Here is an 18806-nt window from a genome sequence, read left to right as displayed (position 1 = left end):
CAATAGAAAAAAAACTGAGAGTTTTTCCCATAAGGTCAGGAACACGGCAGGGATGTCCACTATCACCACTGCTATTCAACATAGTACTAGAAGTCCTAGCCTCAGCAATCAGACAACAAAAAGAAATAAAAGGCATCTGAATTGGCAAAGAAGTCAAACTATCACTCTTTGCAGATAGGATATTTTATGTGGAAAACCCAAAACATTCCACTCCAAAACTGCTAGAACTCATACAGGAATTCAGTAAAGTGTCAGGATATAAAATCAATGCACAGAAATCACTTGCATTTCTATACACCAAGAGCAAGACAGAAGAAAGTGAAATTAAGGAGTCCATCCTATTTACAATTACACTCAAAACTGCAAGATACCTAGGAATAAACCTAACCAAAGAGGTAAGAATCTGTACTCAGAAAACTATAAAGTACTCATGAAAGAAGTTGAGGAAGACACAAAGACATGGAAAAATGTTCTGTGCTCATGGATTGGAAGAAAAAATGTTGTGAAAATGTCAATGCTACCTAAAGCAATCTACACATTGAATGCAATTGCTATCAAAATCCCATCCATTTTTTTTCAAAGAAATGGAACAAATAATCCTAAAATTTACATGGAACCAGAAAAGACCTCGAATAGCCAGAGGAATGTTGAAAAAGAAAACCAGAGTTGGTGGCATCACAATTCCAGACTTCAAGCTCTATTACAAAGCTGTCGTCATCAAGACAGCATGGTACTGGCACAAAAACAGACACATAGATCAATGGAACAGAATAGAGAGCCCAGAAATTGACCCTCAACTCTATGGTCAACTAATCTTTGACAAAGCAGAAAAGACTGTCCAATGGAATAAAGACAGTCTCTTCAACAAATGGTATTGGGAAAATTGGACAGCCACATGGAGAAGAATGAAACTGGACCATTTCCTTATACCACACATGAAAATAGACTCAAAATGGATGAACGACCTCAATGTGAGATAGGAATCCAACAAAATCCTTGAGGAGAACACAGGCAGCAACCTCTTCGACCTCAGCCACAGCAGCTTCTTCCTAGAAACATCACCAAAGGCAAGGGAAGCAAGGGCAAAAATGAACTACTGGGACTTCATCAAGATCAAAAGCTTTTGCACAGCAAAGGAAACAGTTAACAAAACCAAAAGACAACTGACAGAATGGGAGAAGATATTTGCAAATGACATATCAGATAAAGGGCTAGTGTCCAAAATCTATAAAGAACGTATCAAATTCAACAGCTATAGAACAAATAATCCAATCAAGAAATGGGCAGAGGACGTGAACAGACATTTCTGCAAAGAAGACATCCAGATGGCCAACAGACACATGAAAAAGTGCTCCACGTCACTCGGCATCAGGGAAATACAAATCAAAACCACAATGAGATATCACCTCACACCAGTCAGAATGGCTAAAATTAACAAGTCAGGAAATGACAGATGCTGGAGAGGATGCGGAGAAAGGGGAACCCTCTCCACTGTTGGTGGGAATGCAAGCTGGTACAACCACTCTGGAAAACAGCATGGAGGTTCCTCATAAAGTTGAAAATAGAGCTACCCTATGGCCCAGCAATTGCACTACCTGGTATTTACCCTAAAGATACAAACGTAGTGATCCGAAGGGGCATGTGCACCCGAATGTTTATAGCAGTATTGTCCACAATAGCCAAGCTATGGAAAGAACCTAGATGTCCATCAACAGATGAATGGATAAAGAAGATGTGGTATATATACACAATGGAATACTATGCAGCCATCAAAAGAAATGAAATCTTGCCATTTGCGTCGATGTTGTGGAACTAGAGGGTATCATGCTGAGTGAAATAAGTCAATCGGAGAAAGACAACTATCATATCATCTCCCTGATATGAGGAAGTGGAGATGCAACTTGGGGGGCTTGGGGAGTAGGAAAAGAATAAATGAAACAAGATGGGATCAGGAGGGAGACAAACCAGAAGAGATTCTTAATCTCACAAAACAAACTGAGAGTTTCCGGGGGGAGGGGATTAGGGAGAGGGGCGTGGGGTTATGGACATTGGGGAGGGTATGTGCTATGGTGAGTGCTGTGAAGTGTGTAAACCTGGCGATTCACAGACCTGTACCCCTGGGGCTAATAATACATTATATGTTAATTGAAGAAAAAGAAAAAGTAATGCAGAGAATATGTACAAGTAAAAAAAGAAAGTCTGAACCTTGAGATGAGGAGTGAAAGATTCGCTTTGATTGAGGCTTTGGGGTGGAAAGAGGAGAAGAAAGTTCTCGTTAGCTGATTCTGTCGTTGCTAACTAGAGCTACTCAGGAATAAAGAACCACGTTCTCTGGTGTAGGACCTGAGCTTCAGGAACGGAGGGATGATAAGCCCCAGAGAAAGTGACCTGTAAGGTCACAGAATGTCAAGGTTGGAAGAAAACTGAAACGTTATCTCTGTGGATTCTGAGAATAACATTATTTTTCCTATCAAAACATAACTTGGAGTGAATCTGATGAAAGCCCTTGGGTCTGGAGAAGAACCATGCATGGAAAAGGAAATCGGTGCTCGATTCACAACCGTTGGTTCCCAGGACCAGGGCCTGCGGCCGGCCACCCAGGCCGACGGGGACGGTTCTGCACATGGTGGGCCGAGGCCACAGCTGCTCGCAGAGCGGGGACTCAGTACCAGCAGACTCTGGGTGGGGGGGCTTCTTCGGTGACACGTGTCTGTGGTTTGCAGGGGACGGCACTGAGCCCTTGAATCCTCACACATAAGTAAGTACGTGTAAACCTACGAACGTCTCCCACCTGGGGCGGCCTGTTCGGCGACAGCAGGTCTGAGCGTGTCAGAGACTCAGCCTCTGCCAGAGTCCGGCCAAGACAGACCGTGCAGGAGCAGCTTCGGCGCTTGCAATGAGGGCAGGGCCTCCCGCCCCGTCAACGGAAGCCTTGTACTCACGCGGGCGCCGGCTGGGCGGTCTGTCCTCCCCCTGCGCGGCGCTGCCGCCTCTGCCCCCGCGGGCGTTGCAGACGCCCGTTCAGCGAGTTCACAGCGCGGTCGGGCTCGGAGCCGCGGGTGGCTCGCCACTGGGAGAGAGCATGTCCCCAGCCGCGTCCGGTCCCTGGGAGTTCATTCAAGCAGGCGAAGTGACGGGACGGAAGGCGTCGTGCAGGCGGCAGCTTCTGTAGGGGGAAGGCGCGGGGAGCACCGTGAGAGGCCGCGGGAGGGACCGGGTGAAACGGCGCTTGCAGGAGACCCTTGTCACCGCCGGAGCGTCCCCCTCATGGGCGGGTCCCACACTGCGATGGCTCCTGCGGGCCCGCGGTGTCGCTCACGGGGAGAAGCGCGGTCGGGCTCGGGAAGGCCGAGATGCTGCAGAGAGACTTGAGTTTTGCCCCGGAGGCCGCGTGTAGAGGGACATGCGACGTCGTGACTCAGGCCATTGACGATGGTGCTGAAGCGTCCAGACAGCCGGTGGGAGAGCGAGTCACACGCTGCGGGGTGCGGCTCCTGCCGCGGCTGCTCGCAGTTTCCCTTCCAGAAAGCTCCGTTTCCTCCGACAACTGCGGTGGCCCTCGGCTCTGGCGCCCTGTGGTCAGAGCCAGAGGCCGCCAAGCCACGTCTTCCTCCGGAGGCCTGGCTCCAAGCCGGCCGGCCGTGTCCTCCTGAGTAGTTCTAGCCTCGTCCCCCGGCTTCTGCTGACCATCAGCGACACATCTCGGTGGCCGAGTGGTGGGGGAGGGGCGGGCCCTGGCAGACCAGGCTCGGGGACGTTCTGCCGCAGGGACCTGAGTATCTCGGGTGACCGAGGAGAAGCGGCTCATCTTTTACCTCAGGACTTCGCTCCCGCACGCGTGTTTCCAGGTTCATTCAGTTCTTCACGTCTTAGTGCTGGCGCTTGCAGGAGAACTGAACGGTCGTTCCCAGCGGCTGAGCGACCGAGGACCGCCAAGTGGGGGGGGGGGGGGCGGGCGGGGCTGGACCTCTCCGCAGGCGACCACGGACATCGGGGGCAGCGTGAGAGAGTGACCGGTATCTTGAGATGTAAAGACCTGCATGTCCTCTGGGTCTCGGCTCCCAGCAACACAGGTGAAGGTGGGGCGACGATCTGGGACAGGGATGCAGACCAGAGACGCCCCAGAATGTGGGGCTCTGGGAAGATCAGGTATTTCCTTTGTGTCCCCCCTACCTCGGCTGTTGGACGATTTCTCCAGCACGAGTGAGACTCTGTTTCTTACCTGCCTTATCGCCAGAAGCTGGGGCCCTAAGTCCACTCCCTCTTGCTGCCCTGCTCGGCCGGAAGCCAGGTGGCCGGCCAGTGACTGGGCGACCACCGGAGGGGCCGACGCTCTGGAGAGAAGTTGTCCCCACAGTGATGGGATACGCAGCTCCCCCAGCTGCCCCCTCCTCTGCCGGGGGAGCAAGGGGTGCATCCCCCCAGGAGACTATCCACGTGGACCATCTCTTGCTTCTCTGCTCCACCAGCTCCAGGCACTCTGCCTCCTGCAGGGCGACCCACCCCGACGGCGATGACCTTGGGCAAAGTCAGTCCTGTTTTAGCGAGGAGGCTGGGTCGGCCCGGGAGCTGGGAAGGTGGCAGGGGACGGGTCAGCTCTGTGTGATCATGGTCAGTGCCAAGTCTGGACATATATTATCTCGCTTTGTCCTCACAGAAATAGGAAGAGGCCAAAGTTATCGTTTGTTTGACAAACGCTCCTGAGTACCAACGAAGTGCTTGGCATGAGTTAAGGGCTGGACCACATCCGCACAAAGGTCTTTGCTTGCACAGAGCTTACATTCTAGGGCAGGGGTGAGAGAGTGCGATTTAAAAACAGATTAAAAAAAAAAACTTTTAGAGTAAGTGAATTATATTTCCTGGGCCTGTTCACCGTATTCTGCATGCCCTTCGGAATCACTTCTGCAAACACTCATCCCGTAATTATCCAGCAGACACTACGTTCCAAGCATGACACACGGCGCTGGGGGCGCACGGTCGACCTGTGCCCCGATGCTCCCAGTCCAGAGCCAGTCCGAGGCAGCGCTCCAAGCGCCAACAGGCATCCACAAGGGGCAGAAGGCAGGCCCCACACCCGGTCCTCCCCCAGCCCTTACACCGTGCCCCATCCCCCCGCAGCAGCTCAGGGCTGATCTCCGCATCCCTTCTCTCCAGAACTTGCTCCTCCAGACCACCAGGAGTACAGGGTACGGATGCTTTCCTTTGGAGCCTAAGGCGACATCTTGCTAATGGGGTGACGGACTATTAGTCTGTTGCTTACTCTCACTCTCCAGAGAATTCATTTTCATTTTAACTGGCTCTCCCTGCCTCTCCGCAAGGGAGGCGGATTTCACCCGGGGGTGGAGGGCAGGGGAGGGGCTTCCTGTTGGCAGACCAGGGACAACGGGAAGATTGGGGAAAGCCGTGCTTCTCCAGGCATCGGGTAGGCTCTACCGTCTCTCCCACTCAGTGAGGTCCAGGCATCTTACGGACCTTCTCCCCGTCTTTGAAAGCAGTTCTGGGCGTCTGGACTGCCTCTTGCAAAAGCACCTTTGGCGTCAAGGAAGTTTTAGGGCTCAAACAGCCTCAAAGGTCTTTTGGTGGCCTTCAGGGGGTTCGAGGCTCCTGGAGATTCTGTGCAACTTTGGGTCTGAATACGGTGACGTGCCTTTCTTTTTCTGGAGGCCAAGACCTACAGCTTTCATCGGATTCTCAAAAGTCTCAGACCCAGCAAAGGTGGCCGTCTTCCAAGGGATGACTTGAGGCCCAAGGAGAAGGGAGGTGACGTTCTAGCTCAGTTAAAGCCCAAGAGGAGGGAGGGAAGGGGGAGGGTGGCGGGGGTGGGGGAGGGGTCAATACCGGGAGCTCGAGCTCCTCGCTGCCCCTTCCCTCGGTGTTTCTGCCATCCGCCCCGGCACGTGCAAGCTTCAGGCCTCTGCTTCGGGACCTGTCACGGTCCTAACAGCCTCGCCACGCCGGCTCCCCTGTCGCGGGGGGGTGAGGACTGCTTGATGGCGGCGGCTTTGGAGAGCGGCACAAGGCCTTGCTGCGTCCTACAGCTACTGGTGTGGGGGGCTTCGAGCTCCGCGTTTACTGTTTCTCGTTACTTTAAACAGAAAACTCTCGGCATTTGGAGTTGCCCGTGCTGAGTGTCAGGGCGCCCTGCTGGGGCAGCTTGCGGTCATGCTGTCTGGCGGCAGGAGAAAGCGCGGCCCGCCAGGCTGTCCTCTCCAGCACCGCACCGCAGAGAGCCCAGTCCCTCGAGGGAGCCAGACTTCAAACACGGACACTCTGGGACCCCTCCGTCCCAGGCAGAAACGCCCGGCTGGTGTTCAGACTGAAGAACTTGGGACGCGCTGTGTCGTCGACCCCCACTGGACATTTCCTGCTAAATAAATATGTTCACACCCCCAGCCAGTTTGAAGCCTGGGTCGGTGGATGTCTGGCCTCAGTCCAGGGAGCACGAAAGGGGCAAAATTACACAGGCTGGAATTACGAATGGATCTAGAAAACAGTAGCCTTTCTCTCGGGTCTGTAATTATAGACTATGTTTGCTGCTCTGACCTGTGGCAAGGGAAAAACCAGCCCCCGGACAGGTCCAGCAGCCGAGGCTGCGATGAGACGATAATGTGGTAGAGGGAGAGAGCACTGCCTTGGGAGTCAGCACACCCAGCTGCAGGGGTGACCCCCGTGGAACGCTGTGGAACTCTGGACGAGTGACCTCCTTGTTCTATGGGTTTGTTGGGCTCTTTCCTGCCAAAAGAGGGGTGTAGAGACGTTGGCCGATGAGCCAGGAGGTCCCTCCCTGCGGAAACGTTATTCCAGCCTTTTCGTGAATGCTGTGCATTCGTTTCCTTCCGCCTGCTGCCCGCTGCCTTCCAGGCTCCTTCGTGAGGCCCGGGCTTGTCTGACGTCAGAAACAGGGACCGGCCCGCGCCCTCCCCAGCTCCCCTGCAGCCCCAGGAGTGTCCAGGCACTGCGCTCGGCGGCCAGGCTTACCAGCAGGAGTAGGGACATCTCTTGCTGTAGCGACAGCAGTAAAACTGCCACTCCCGGTCCAGCACGGACTCGAAGTAGCGGCTCTGGAAACCGGCCACCAGCCCGTTGTTGGAGCACGTCTGGTACCTGGAGAGATGGGAACGAGTGAGCAAACAGCAAGGACACCACGACCCCAGGCCCCGCTGCCCCCACCGTCCCCGCAGCCTCCGCCGCTGCCGCAGCTCCCAAGCCAGCCCACGCTGTGACGACCTAGATTCCTGGCAATTCGTGCCCCTTTGGGGGGGAGGGCTGAGGGAGAGAGACTCTTAAGCAGGCTCCACACCCGGCGTGCAGCTCAACACGGGGCTCAGTCTCAGGATCCTGAGAGCATGACCAGAGCCAAATTCAAGGGTCAGACACTTAAGCGACCAGGCCATGCAGGTGCCCCAATTTTTCCATGTAATGCAGATGAGAAAGACTTTGCTGTACTTGTAGAAATAACACGTGGTCACCATTACAACTCCGACGCTCAGGGTTTCCGCTGAGGGAAACTGGGGAGCCTGGCTCCTGAGAGATGTCGATGAGCTTATACTTACAAGAATGCACGCACGGATGGACAGAGAGGCATCTTTTACAAAATAACACAACGTTATTCCTGCTGCTTAAAAGAGAAAAAATACTTTATTTTACTCGATTTTAAAATAAGATGACAAAGAGAAACAATGAATCGATGAACTTCAAACAATGTTTGTCTTGCTCAAGAGCAGAGCCCCTGGAGTTTGCACGGGACACTCATCCACTCAAGCCCCTGCACCTCCAAAGCCCAGGTGGGCACGGACAGCACGGACGGCATGTCATACGGGGCACCCGTGGGAAGCTGGACCACATGCCCGGGTTCTCAGCACTTAGCGGGGATCTTCTTCCTGCCCGCTAGACTGTACGTCGTCAGGGTGGGCTGGCTTGGACTTAACCCCGTGCCCACGGTGGGTCCCAGCACACGGCACACTCCTTCCAGGGTGGTGACAGGCTGACTGACTGCCTCAAGCTCCCTGTAGGGGCCTTTTTCCTGTCTTAGATGCTCTGTTCTATTTCTTCAAAGAAGGCAAAGCCTCCTCTTTGGTCCACAGACCCTCCCTCTTTCTTTCTGTCTGGTCTGCCGAGGCCTCCAGGCATGGACCCTGTCATCGTCACGGCCCCTTCCTAACTAAGTTTGGCTGTGGACGCTATGACCATTTCTTCCCTCGTCCCATCCCCACGACTGCTTTCTCCTGGCTCCAGCCCAAATTCCACCAGGACCCGAAGGCTGCCACTTTCTGCTGGATGATGGGGATGCCATGTCCACCCGGCCTTGTGCAGGGCGGGATCTCTCACAAGTCCTTCCGAAGCCAGCCCTCAGCTCCATCAGGTTCTCCGTGTTTCCCATCTCCCAGCCACTGGTCACGCTTGCACTCATGAGCGCAGTAGGACGGTGTCTACGTGTCAGGGCGTGGCGGTTCCAGAACACAGCCCCGTTTCCCACGTACAGATATGTTCCCAGATAATACAGCAGATAAAGCAAGAATAAGTGCTCCGTGCTGAATGGTGAGATCAGCACGTGTCTCAGTTTGCTGAGACACAAACTATAAAACCAGTGATGGTTTCTTCGTAATCGCCGGAAACGACCCCGTGGATCTGAAAAACTGGTATTAAATACACTTCCTGTCTCTGCGTGGAAGGCATCTGCCCTTTTCATCCATTTATTCCTCATTCACTCATTTACGCATGGCTACACGGCAACACGCATGTATTTGTTTGTCCGTCCGCCCCACACACTTGTACCCGGCGGTCCTTCTGCACCAGCCACCACACGACCGTGCTGAGGGCACTGAGGAGTGGCTTGGTGTTGGGCAGCCTCGTGTCTCAGCCGGACTTGCCTGTCCCTGGGATGTGTTAGTGGTTCCGGCGGACCCCAGACACACTGACGGGAGATCAGGAATGCGGGTTAAACTGCGTTGAGACCCAAGCCCCTGACCCACTAACCTTCTTTGCTCTAACATTGCTCACGGCTCCTCGGGAGTCTTGCCGCTCTGGAAAACACCTGCCCCACTCGGGACTGTGATTGGAACGGATGCTCGGGTCTGGGGCAGGGCGTAGTCCCAGACAGCCTGTCGCATCCCTTTCTAGCAGTGCGAGTGACAGCCGTTCAGGAGGGAGCACCGAAGTTGTAAACGGGCGTCTGCCATCCTCCTCACCGTCACGACAATTCTGGTTTCCTCCACAACAGTCCTTTCGAGACCGAGCCCGGCTGCGGTTTCCCTGTCTCTGTTGTTCCATTGTCTGGGTTTGTCCTGTGGGGACAGTGTTCCCAGGGGGGTGAGTTCCCTTAAGTAAACATCAGAGTAGCAAGCTAAGCTGAGCTGTTTCACGGGGTGCAACCCCAGTTCCGTGAATGCCCGCCGGCTGTCAGCCAGGCAGCTGGCCCCACGACCCTATGCGGGAAGTGTGTGTGTGACTCCCTCACACACCACCTCCGATGACGCTGCCCGGGAAGACCAGAGAACAGGGCGCGGCTCTTCTCCAGCTTCTGTCCCGAGGCCTTCCCCTTCTGGGAGAGCGTGCGGGCTGGGGTTTGGGAGGGCATGTGGTCAACGCAGGAAATCACTCCTTCCAGAACCGGATTTTCGCGGGGGCACCTTGTCACACTCGTGTGGGGATCAGTGAGCGGAACGGCGAGGAGCGTGGACGGCGCTGCTGGGCCGGGCTGCGGTCACCCTGGCTGTCATCTTGGGTGTAGGCTTCATTCTCTGTATTGGCCTCAGTTTTCTCTTTTGTAAGATGGCATAGTGACGAGCATACTCATTTGGGTTCATGAGATGACGCACATGTGTCCTGGCGCTCGATGCGTCATTGATGACTGTCACCCTAGTGTCCACTCGGCCGCCGCGACTGGGAAGGCGGGGCCAGCGCTGCCTGGTTCCAACTGTCCGGTCGGAGCAAAGCTGGCGGGCGCAGCGTGGCCCCGGGCTGCTGATCGCCCGCTCGAAGCTGCCGGCGGGGGCTGGGGAGCCGGCGGCACACAGGCCCGCGGCCGCGCGCACATGAGTGGACGGTGAAGACCTTACAGGGAACGTCCGCGCCGTCCTCAGTCTGAACTCCCCGCGGCGCCCCGCGGCAGCTCTAGCCGGTGTCTGACAGGAGAGCGGACCGGCGGGGCCTGGTCGCAGCGGACACGGGAGAGCCCCCGCCCCATCCGGAAAGGGCCTGCCGCCCCCCAGAAGTTTGCAGGACGCAGAGTGACTGAAGCTTCCCCACACCGCCTTCCCCTCAGGAGGCTGCTGCAGGCCTGTCCCTTCCGACCGCCGTGTCGTACGCGCTCCTTCTGGACCGGACTGGCTCGCGCGCGTGGCCGCAAGCGCAGGACCGCACCGGCAGGAGCCGAGAGGGGCGAGGGCGGCCGTGAGCGTGAGGGCCGTGGGCCGGCATCGGTGGAGCGACCCAGACTCAGTTTCTGAGGGGCTGGTGGCGAGAAGACAGGCCGAAGCCTCCGCCCCACGTCTCGCCCGCTCGGTGCTCCTGCGCGACCCGGCCGAGCCGGCACCGACGCCCGCAGACCCGAGTCCCCGGCGCGACTCCCAGGCCGCTGGGCCCCGGCCGCGGGCAGACTCTCCCGCTGCGGCCCTTCGGAAGCTGAAGGCCCGTCTGTTTCACAGACCGGGTCGTTGTTGGCCCTGCCCCACCGGAAGGAAGAAACCTTCTAGAAGGCGGGTCACAGGCAGCTCGCAGCCCTCCCTGGACGGCCCGCGGGGACCTGCTCTGAGCCCGCGGCCTCCCGTCCAGGAAGCAGCAGGCCGGCCGCCCGCGCCCTGTCCTTGCCACGGGACGAGGCGCTGTACAGCCGCACCAGAGCCCCATCTCGGGGAAACCGGGAGAACAGGACCTGAACGCGGTTTCTTCTGAGGCCGAATCTCCGCACGCGAGCTATGCGGGCTCAGCCTCGCGTCAAGACCGTCCTCTGCTTCCCGCTCATCCGCTGGCCGGCGTTCCTCTGTCTCCTGGAGTCCTCGTTGGGTCCGGGCTGTCCGTCAGGCCGAGTGATGGAGGCCGGGACCGGCGGGAGTGCCCATGTCTGGTCTGGCTGGTGAACTCTTCTGTGGGCTTTTAGTCCCTCCTCACAGTCTCGGCTGGTTTGGGCCCAAACTTACAAAAAGTCCAAGCTCTCACGGCGACGGTCGGTCGTAGGACAGGGTAAAGCAGCGCCCTCCGGGTCAAGCTTCCACAGTCACAGCGAATGGGCGGGCGGGTTGCGCAGTCGCCTTCCTCCAGCCCCGCAGACGTGCGCTGCGCTCCAGGCCCGTCAGCTGGTCTCCCCCCGCCAGCAGGGGTGGAGCAAGGGCTCCCTGCACGGGGGGAGACTACGGGACACGGCCTCCCATACTCTCCCCAGTTTCCCTCCCAATCCAGCTTGACGAGGGCTTAAGTTCCACCGAGAGAGATTCATTATTTTAGAATAAAGCTTTGATGCCTCTTAATTCTCTTTTCCCCAGAATAAGCCTTTGAGTTGCACTCCAAGTTTAGAACACAGTCCACAGGGTTTCAGAATGTTCATTAAAGCTTCCAGCCAACACTCACCGGAACTACTCTCTGCCTGGTTCTGTGCTTGGCCTGGCCTCCTCCCCAGAGAGCTGGATGGGCTCGCACCTGCCACGGCAATACGGGTGTCGGAGGGAAGGAGATCGGCACCACAGCCGGAGAAGAGAAGCGGGAGAGCGGGTGTGGACTCTGGGATGGGCAAGTGGCAAGAGGAAGCGGCAAGAGGCGCTTTGGGGACAAGGCCTGTCAGTGCCGTTTCTGGAGGTAACTTCCGCCGCGTAGGGGAACGTGAGCGCTCGGCCTGAGTCGGCGGCGCCGCCCGCCCCTGAGAAAGACTCTCCTGTCTTCTCTGTGTCTGGTTTCGAGTTCGCCTGCCTGTCTACCAGGTTTCCAGACGGTGACGCACAAGGACCTGCTGAGTAGCTTCTCTGGACAAAAGAAAAAAACACAGCAGGACAGAGGGAGAAAAACATGTTCTCCCTAAAATACAAATTCCTGCCCCATTTTGGAAAAATGCAACCAGTAGAGACGATCCCAAAGGCATCTGAGAAGATCCAGATGATCTTATTTGACATGTTAATGTCCTGAGGTTCATTATGGCTCGAGAGCAAGCCCAGGTCAGGTGGGGATCTCAGGCTCGGGGACAGGAGCCCACGGACATCAATTACCACAACATTTGCTAACCCAGAGATCGAACAGTACCTCAACGTCTCTGAAAATGTGAGCGATATTCAAGACACTCATAATGCCCGCTTAAATCTTCACAGATTGAAACTGAATTACACGTCCCTAAGCAAAACGGTAACATCAGGGGCCTTTGTAATGGACCGATTTACATCTCTTCTCTAGCTTTTAAATGGACTGTGATATCTGAGTTTCCGTTTCCACAGAGGGGTCATGAGAGCAGAAACAAGTAACCTTTGTCAGGGACCTGCCGCTCCGTGCCCGGTGCTGTGCTCGGAGCCGTAACCCCGTTCATTACTTCAGTCACCAATACCGTCTCGCGACACGGGCTTGCCTGCCAGCACCGGCGTGCGACCTTAAGGAAACATGAGTTTGAGACATGTTGTGATCCTCTCAAGGCCGCACAGCGTAAGGCCTAGATGTTATCTCACTTACTTCCGTCTTTGTAGAGGTAGAAATGGGCTTGGAAAGATGACCCGCTTGCCCAGCGGTAGGAGGGTGGCTCCGGAGCACTGTCCTGTCTGACTGCAAAGATCCTCTTTCCATTAAGAGGAAGGTCTCGTAGCTCTGGGGAACCTCTTATTTCAGGAGAAGATCGTGTCTGGCAGGCGCGTCCGCAGAGGCAAACCCTCTGCTGGGATGAGTGCACATTTGCCATCCTTGTGAGCACAGCCAAGAGCCATTTTCGCAAAACTCGAGTCCCCCAGACGACTGATTCCTAGGACTTAGAAGAAGCGTGACCACGATGGGGAGTTGGCCAGAATCCCGCGGCGGCCATCTCCCTTCTCCCATACTTGCCTTCTTGCTCTCAGAAGTCACTCTTATGGGGCTGCGGTATGTTCCTGAGCCTGCCTTTGTCCAAGAACAGAAACGAAGCCAACCTTTCCCGTCGGCCAGCAGCATTGGGGCATCGAAGTGTCTGGCTTGGGCCTCTCCCTCTGCTGCTCACCCGCTCCCAGCAGCCAAGCGTCCCGATGCTCTGAGCCCCACTCCCTCCGCTGCCGACCCAGGGTGTAGCGGTCTGCCTCCCCGCATCACCATGAAGATCAAGTAAGACCAGACCGCGAGTGACTCAGGGCCACAGACCACGAGCGACTCAGGGCCACAGACCGCGTGTCATTCGTCCTCATGCTCCGGGAGTCCGGCAAAATCTGTGATAATAAGCATCTTGTAGTGAGTGAATGAGCGAAGGAGTGTGTGTTTATAAACCGGCCCGCACCACAGAGACCAGGCCTGGGGGAAAGCACCACACGGAACGCACCTGTTTCACGGGTTTCTCCGTCGCCGACGCCCGGGGCCTTCACTCCTCCGTGAAGCGAGGACGCTGCCGCGGCCGACTGCCGGGCCTCTCCTGGGCTCAGCTTCTTTGGTCCTGCGGCTGTTTGCCTTTAAACTACCAGTGTGGGCCCTTGTTTTTAAAAATCCTCTTAGACTGAAGTAATCGTAGATGTACATAAGAGTTGTCCCCTGACCTTGTCTCTCAGAACTCTGGTTCCTTGATCCGCGCCGAGGAGTTACAATCGCTGCAAATGTAAGCTCCAGACGTCATCTGGGTTGCGTGTTTCCTCACGAATGTCTTTTTCTGTGTGTGTGTGTGTGTGTGTGTGTGTGTGTGCCAAGATCCACACCAGAATGCGGCATTAGGCCCATGTGGTTTTTGAGATAAAGTGCTCATGATTGTAATTTTGAACGTTTACCGAGACAGTAAGATTTGGGGACCGTGGAGATCCAATAAAGAACTCATCGGAAGTAAGTGAGTCCGACGTCCTCTGTGCACGTTTCAGAGAACCTCAGGGAGTCTCAGGGCGACCAACACAAGTAGCCAGAATGTGAGGCGGACAGTGAAGCCGGGCCCTATAAGCAACAGGACACCGAGAGCCGAAACTCCGAGCGGTTTCCCCGCAGGCGCGTCCGCAGTCTTCTCTGCTGGGCGTGGTGCGGACACTGGCCGGGTCGAACCGCTCTAAACGCTGGCTGGTCAGATGTAGGGGTGCGGCCGCATTTAGTGGTCCTACTATGCGCCACACGCTCCAGGCCCTGGGGAATATTCTGGGCCGTGTCAAATAAGACAGAGTCCCTAACTCCGTAAAGCTTGTTTGAAGGCGACAGACAGGCCACAAACACCGGTCGGGTACTGACGGCGCCTCCGCAGCAAATGCGAGGCAGGTCAGGGAGCAGAGGGTGGGAAATGTGGGCTGGACAAGGGGGTCTGCGACTCTCAGAGGAGGCGGCGCTGTGGGCCCTGAGGGCTCAGAACCGTGAATGGGGGGGATCGCTCTGCGAGACCCTGGTCTCCGGGAGTCAGATTACGGAAACCCGAGCTCCTGTCCTCTGTTCTCTGCTTCACGTTGGCCTTGATGCTAACCTGGCTCTGGGGGTTTCCTTCTCCTCTTCTCTGCCACATGGCTTGTCTCTGGCGACTTCATAAATCCCGGTGTCAGCCCTAACAGAAGCTGCCATTTAGAAACACCTTCCCCAGTTTCCCTGAAGCCCAGAGACCCCGGGAGCAGGAGAGGAAAGCAGGCGCCCAGAGCCGTTCCTTCGAATTCAGGCTCTACGTAGCCCGGCTCGCCCCGGACCAGCCGCGTGTGCTTCCGGACTCGCAAAACCGCAGACCGCGGGCGACGTGCCGCTCACACGGAGTCCTCTGCCCGCTGCTCCTGCACGGGGACCACCTGCCGGCGTGGCCGCCGCACCCTCCCTTCTTCAAGACTGAGGATTCGGGTGCTCAGGACCACAGGGCTAGGGGGGACGGAAACTGGGGCCATGGATCCCGGTGTCTTGACTCTACGGCCGGAGCTCTGTCTGCCACACGATGGCTCAGCCTCACCTGACGATCCCGGCTACGTTTGCCCACGCGGGACCCACGTGCCCCAGAGCCTGTGCCACATCACGTGACAGAAGGTTCCGGGGACCAGGGCAGACCCTGAAATGGCAGAGTGGCTCTCCTGGGCTCCGGGGGCAGCCGGCGCGCTCCAGAGTCTGGTACCTGAAGAGGTGGTTTTCTCCGGAGAAGCTGTAGCCAACAGCAGGGTTACGAGCCGCTCAGCCATGCTCGACGCCCCTTTCATTTATTTATTTATTTTTAAAGATTTTATTTATTTATCTGAGAGAGAGAGTGAGCGGGATAGAGAGAGACTCTGAAGCAGATTCCAGGCTGAGCACAGAGCCGGGCGCTGGGCTCGATCCCCTGACGGCGGGATGAGCTAAAGCCGAGTCCGACCCTTAACAGACCGAGGCACCGGTCGCCCCGTGGAGCACGTTTTAAATCTCTGCTTCCGTTCGCAAGCGTCTTTGCAGGTCTGTGTCCTGTTGTCAGGTCGGCACCTGAGCTCCTCTCCCTCCTGAAGCAGACCTGCGAGGGGACCCCATGACGGACCGAGCCAGAGTCCCAGAGCCGCCCAGCTCTGCCCCAGAGCCGATCGCCAGCCCCGGGGGAGTGGGACTGCTGGTCGGCTGAGGAGCAAATTCTTTCCTTCCAGACTCTTCACTGAGACTGGAGTCTAAACTCAAACCAATAATCATCTAAAAAGTGCTTTTGCGGTCACTGGTATCAGACCTGGGGCAGTAGAGTTTTACTGTAAAGGAACCGTTTTTCATGTTTGGGCATTTTTTAACTCTGTGATTAGCAGAGAAGGAGGCAGCAGAGGGTGGACAGGGAGAAGGAAACTGTTGCGTCAGCACAGCCCAGATGTGGGGGAAGGGGGGGTGGTCTCGTCTGTCGGCCTCTTCCTCGACCCCCACCGGCCGAACAGAACCGCATCGCGTCCACTCCCTTCCTCTGTCACTCTTCTCCCAGCAGCCTGGGAGCTGCGGACACACCAGACGCAAGCTGGCACGTTTCCGACTCAACACCAGTTGTCCTCTCTCCCAGCAGGGAGACGCAAGGGTCAGCAGAGCGTGAGAGAAGCCCAAGTGCACTTTCGGGGCCAGACGAGCGTGGGCGACGGCGGCTGTGGCTCCTTCTGAGGTCATGCAGCGTGACACTGGTTTTCCACTCGAGGTGCGAGCCCAAGAGTCGAGCCCCTGGGGCACAGTCACGTGGTCTTGGAGCTGGACCGAATGCAGGCCTCCGATTCAGAGCCCAGGCTCTTCCTTTGGGGTTAAGAAATCACCTCTGAGCGCTGTTTCCCACACGGCTCTAAGAAGGGGCATTAGAGGGGGCACCGCCCACGCAGCAGCCCCGACAGGAGGACCAGGCGGGCCGTGCTCCATGTCGAGCCGTGGGCCTGGCTGTGGGCATCGTCGAGGCGGGGGGCAGGGGGGGAACTCCTATCAGAGGAGTCCGGGTCATTAAAGCCGCTCAGCAGAGACGGTCGGCGGACGGCGAAGGCCCAGGAGAGGGCCACACCTGCTGCCGGTGTTTGACCCCCGCCCCTGCCCGTCCCCAAGCTGGCTGGGCCCCTCTTCCGTCGCAGTCACCACGCCGGCCCCCGCTCCCGAAGGCTCAGCGTCCTCTGCGACCTTGCAGCTCCCATCCCCGGGGAGCCCTTCCCTGGGTCCGGCGCCAGCCCCTGGCCCACAGCAGGGGGGCAGCAGGCTGTCAAGTTTCTCGTCGCCGCGGCCAGGCTCATGCACTTCGGGGTTAAGAGGCTCTAGATCCGAATCCCGGTTCTGCCATTTGCTGGCGGAGGGGACCCCTGGGTCTCAGACCGCAGTCTGGCTTCGCATAACGACTTCCGGATTCGTTCTGAGCGCTGGGGGGGGGGGGGGGGGGGGGGACGGTGCTAGCCCGGGCAAGCCCTCCCCGCGCGGTGGCCGGCTGGACGACTCAGAAGTCCCCTGTCCCTCTTGGTGTCCCGTCATGGTGCGGTCTGCGGACTGCACGATCCCCCAGTTTGACCACCCTCGACCCGTTCTCCGCCACGTGCTTCTGGAACCCTCAGAGAGCCCTGCTCTGCAGCCTGGACCTGCCTCCCCCAGAACCCCCTCCCTCGCCTCAGCCCCGGGTCCCCGCCCTCCCCCCCAGCTGCCTGCAGGCAGTAGTGCGGGGACAGGTCCTGGCCAAGCTCCTGGCCAAGCTCCGGGGCTGGGACCATCACACCCGCAGCGAAGCCCCAGCCTGGACCATGTGCACGCCATTGACTGCGGCAGAGTCCATTCGGGCGAGAACAGCTCATCTCCCTGGAAGTCTTTAGGAAACGATTCTCTGGCAGTGAAACCCACTTTAAATTCACAGAGAGGAGGATCTCAGTTCCTGCAACCCAGAGAGCACATTTTTACTGGATCAACAAAGACTTAATTTCCCTTCTCTTTGCCTCAGTTTCTTTGTCCTCCCTTCCACAGTCACTTGCTTCAAGTCCGGATAAGTTACTGCCGAGTGAAAACACCAGTGGACATCACAACAGTGTTAAACTGTTTCTTTAAAGTGTCTTCGGGGCGCCTGGGGGGCTCAGTGGGTTAAGGCTCTGCCTTCGGCTCAGGTCATGATCTCAGGGTCCTGGGATCGAGCCCCGAATCGGGCTCCCTGCTCAGTAGGGAGCCTGCTTCCCCCCGCCCCCCTCTCTGCCTACTTGTGATCTCTGTCTCTCTGCCAAATAAATAGTCTTTAAAAAAAAGAAATTTGTAAAGTGTCTTTAAAACTTTGAATTTCTGTACTTATCCTTTTTCAGGCTAGGACACATTTCACAGACCCATGGCCGTCCCTGGACCAGACTGAGAGGAGGGCTTGCTTCTGGAAGGAACAGACCACAGAGGAGCCCATCTGCTGTGGGCACTCCCCATCCTGGGTTTCCGTCTGTCCTGAAGGCTACCGGGCAGCAGGCCTGCCCCCCAGAGAACGAGTTCCCAGCCCCCATCCCCAAAGGCTGGGGTCCAGGTGCCCCCAGAGGAGGGATGGCTACCCCGGCCACGCCCCCTGGCCGTGTGCAGACTGCCCTTACCACTCCGTTCCGGCTCTGTTGATCTCCTCCCACCAGCACTCCGTGGGCTCCCCGAGGCTCTGCGGTGTGGGCATGCAGGCGTAGTTCCACTGTCGGTCCGAGCCCTCCTTCTTGCTGAAGATGCTCCGCACGGCCACCACCACCTGCCCGTGGGGACACTGGTAGCTGAAGCCCTGCCGGTTCAGGTTCACCCACCCGTCGTCGCTGTAGTCGTGGTACTGCTGGTACGGGTACCCGTAGTCTCCGTACTGGCCCCAGGCCGCGGAGACCAGGGGCAGAAACACGCAGAGCACAGTGAGGTCCATGCTGCTGGGCTCTGGCAAGCACTGTCACCCTGGGCCGCTGGGCGGACCGTTTTATGCGGCGGCCGCCGACATGTGGCTTGCAGATGTGGGTGAACAGGCTCCAGCTGCTCTGTGTCATCGCTGCGGCAGGACTCTTCGGCGTGGAGATCCTGGCCGCAAGGCCGTCCAGCTCGTTTTAAGGTGGAACTCTAGGAAAACGTAAGGAATGTGCAAATGAAAGAAACGCCCTGGAGAGAGACCAGCTCTACAGACGGATGAGACAGGCAAACGCTTCACCGCCACGGAGGGGTCCCCTCCCCTGGCAAGCCCCTCCTGTGTTCCCCCAACTCGCCTTCCGGGACCCCCAGACACCCGGAGGGATTCCAGAACACCAAAGTCATGGGGCGAAGGGATGGAATCAGTAAGATTT

At 57.2% G+C, this 18806-nt stretch overlaps 1 protein-coding gene across 1 annotated transcript in view; it reads right to left on the bottom strand.

The window, feature by feature from the left end:
- DPT (dermatopontin) overlaps nt 1-18452 on the bottom strand; it is a 31678-nt gene extending 13226 nt beyond the window's left edge. Inside the window, exons 1-2 of the mRNA XM_045982781.1 lie at nt 18093-18452; nt 6979-7104 (exon numbers count right to left, since the gene is read on the bottom strand). Of these exons, the coding sequence (XP_045838737.1) occupies nt 6979-7104; nt 18093-18397 (431 nt within the window). The 5' untranslated portion in view covers nt 18398-18452. The remainder of the gene's footprint in view (nt 1-6978; nt 7105-18092) is intronic.
- Nucleotides 18453-18806: the final 354 nt, after the last annotated feature.

This window comes from Meles meles, chromosome 17 (assembly GCF_922984935.1).
Source record: "Meles meles chromosome 17, mMelMel3.1 paternal haplotype, whole genome shotgun sequence".
In the NCBI taxonomy this organism is placed as follows: domain Eukaryota; kingdom Metazoa; phylum Chordata; class Mammalia; order Carnivora; family Mustelidae; genus Meles; species Meles meles.
This window is presented reverse-complemented; position numbering and strand designations above follow the sequence as displayed.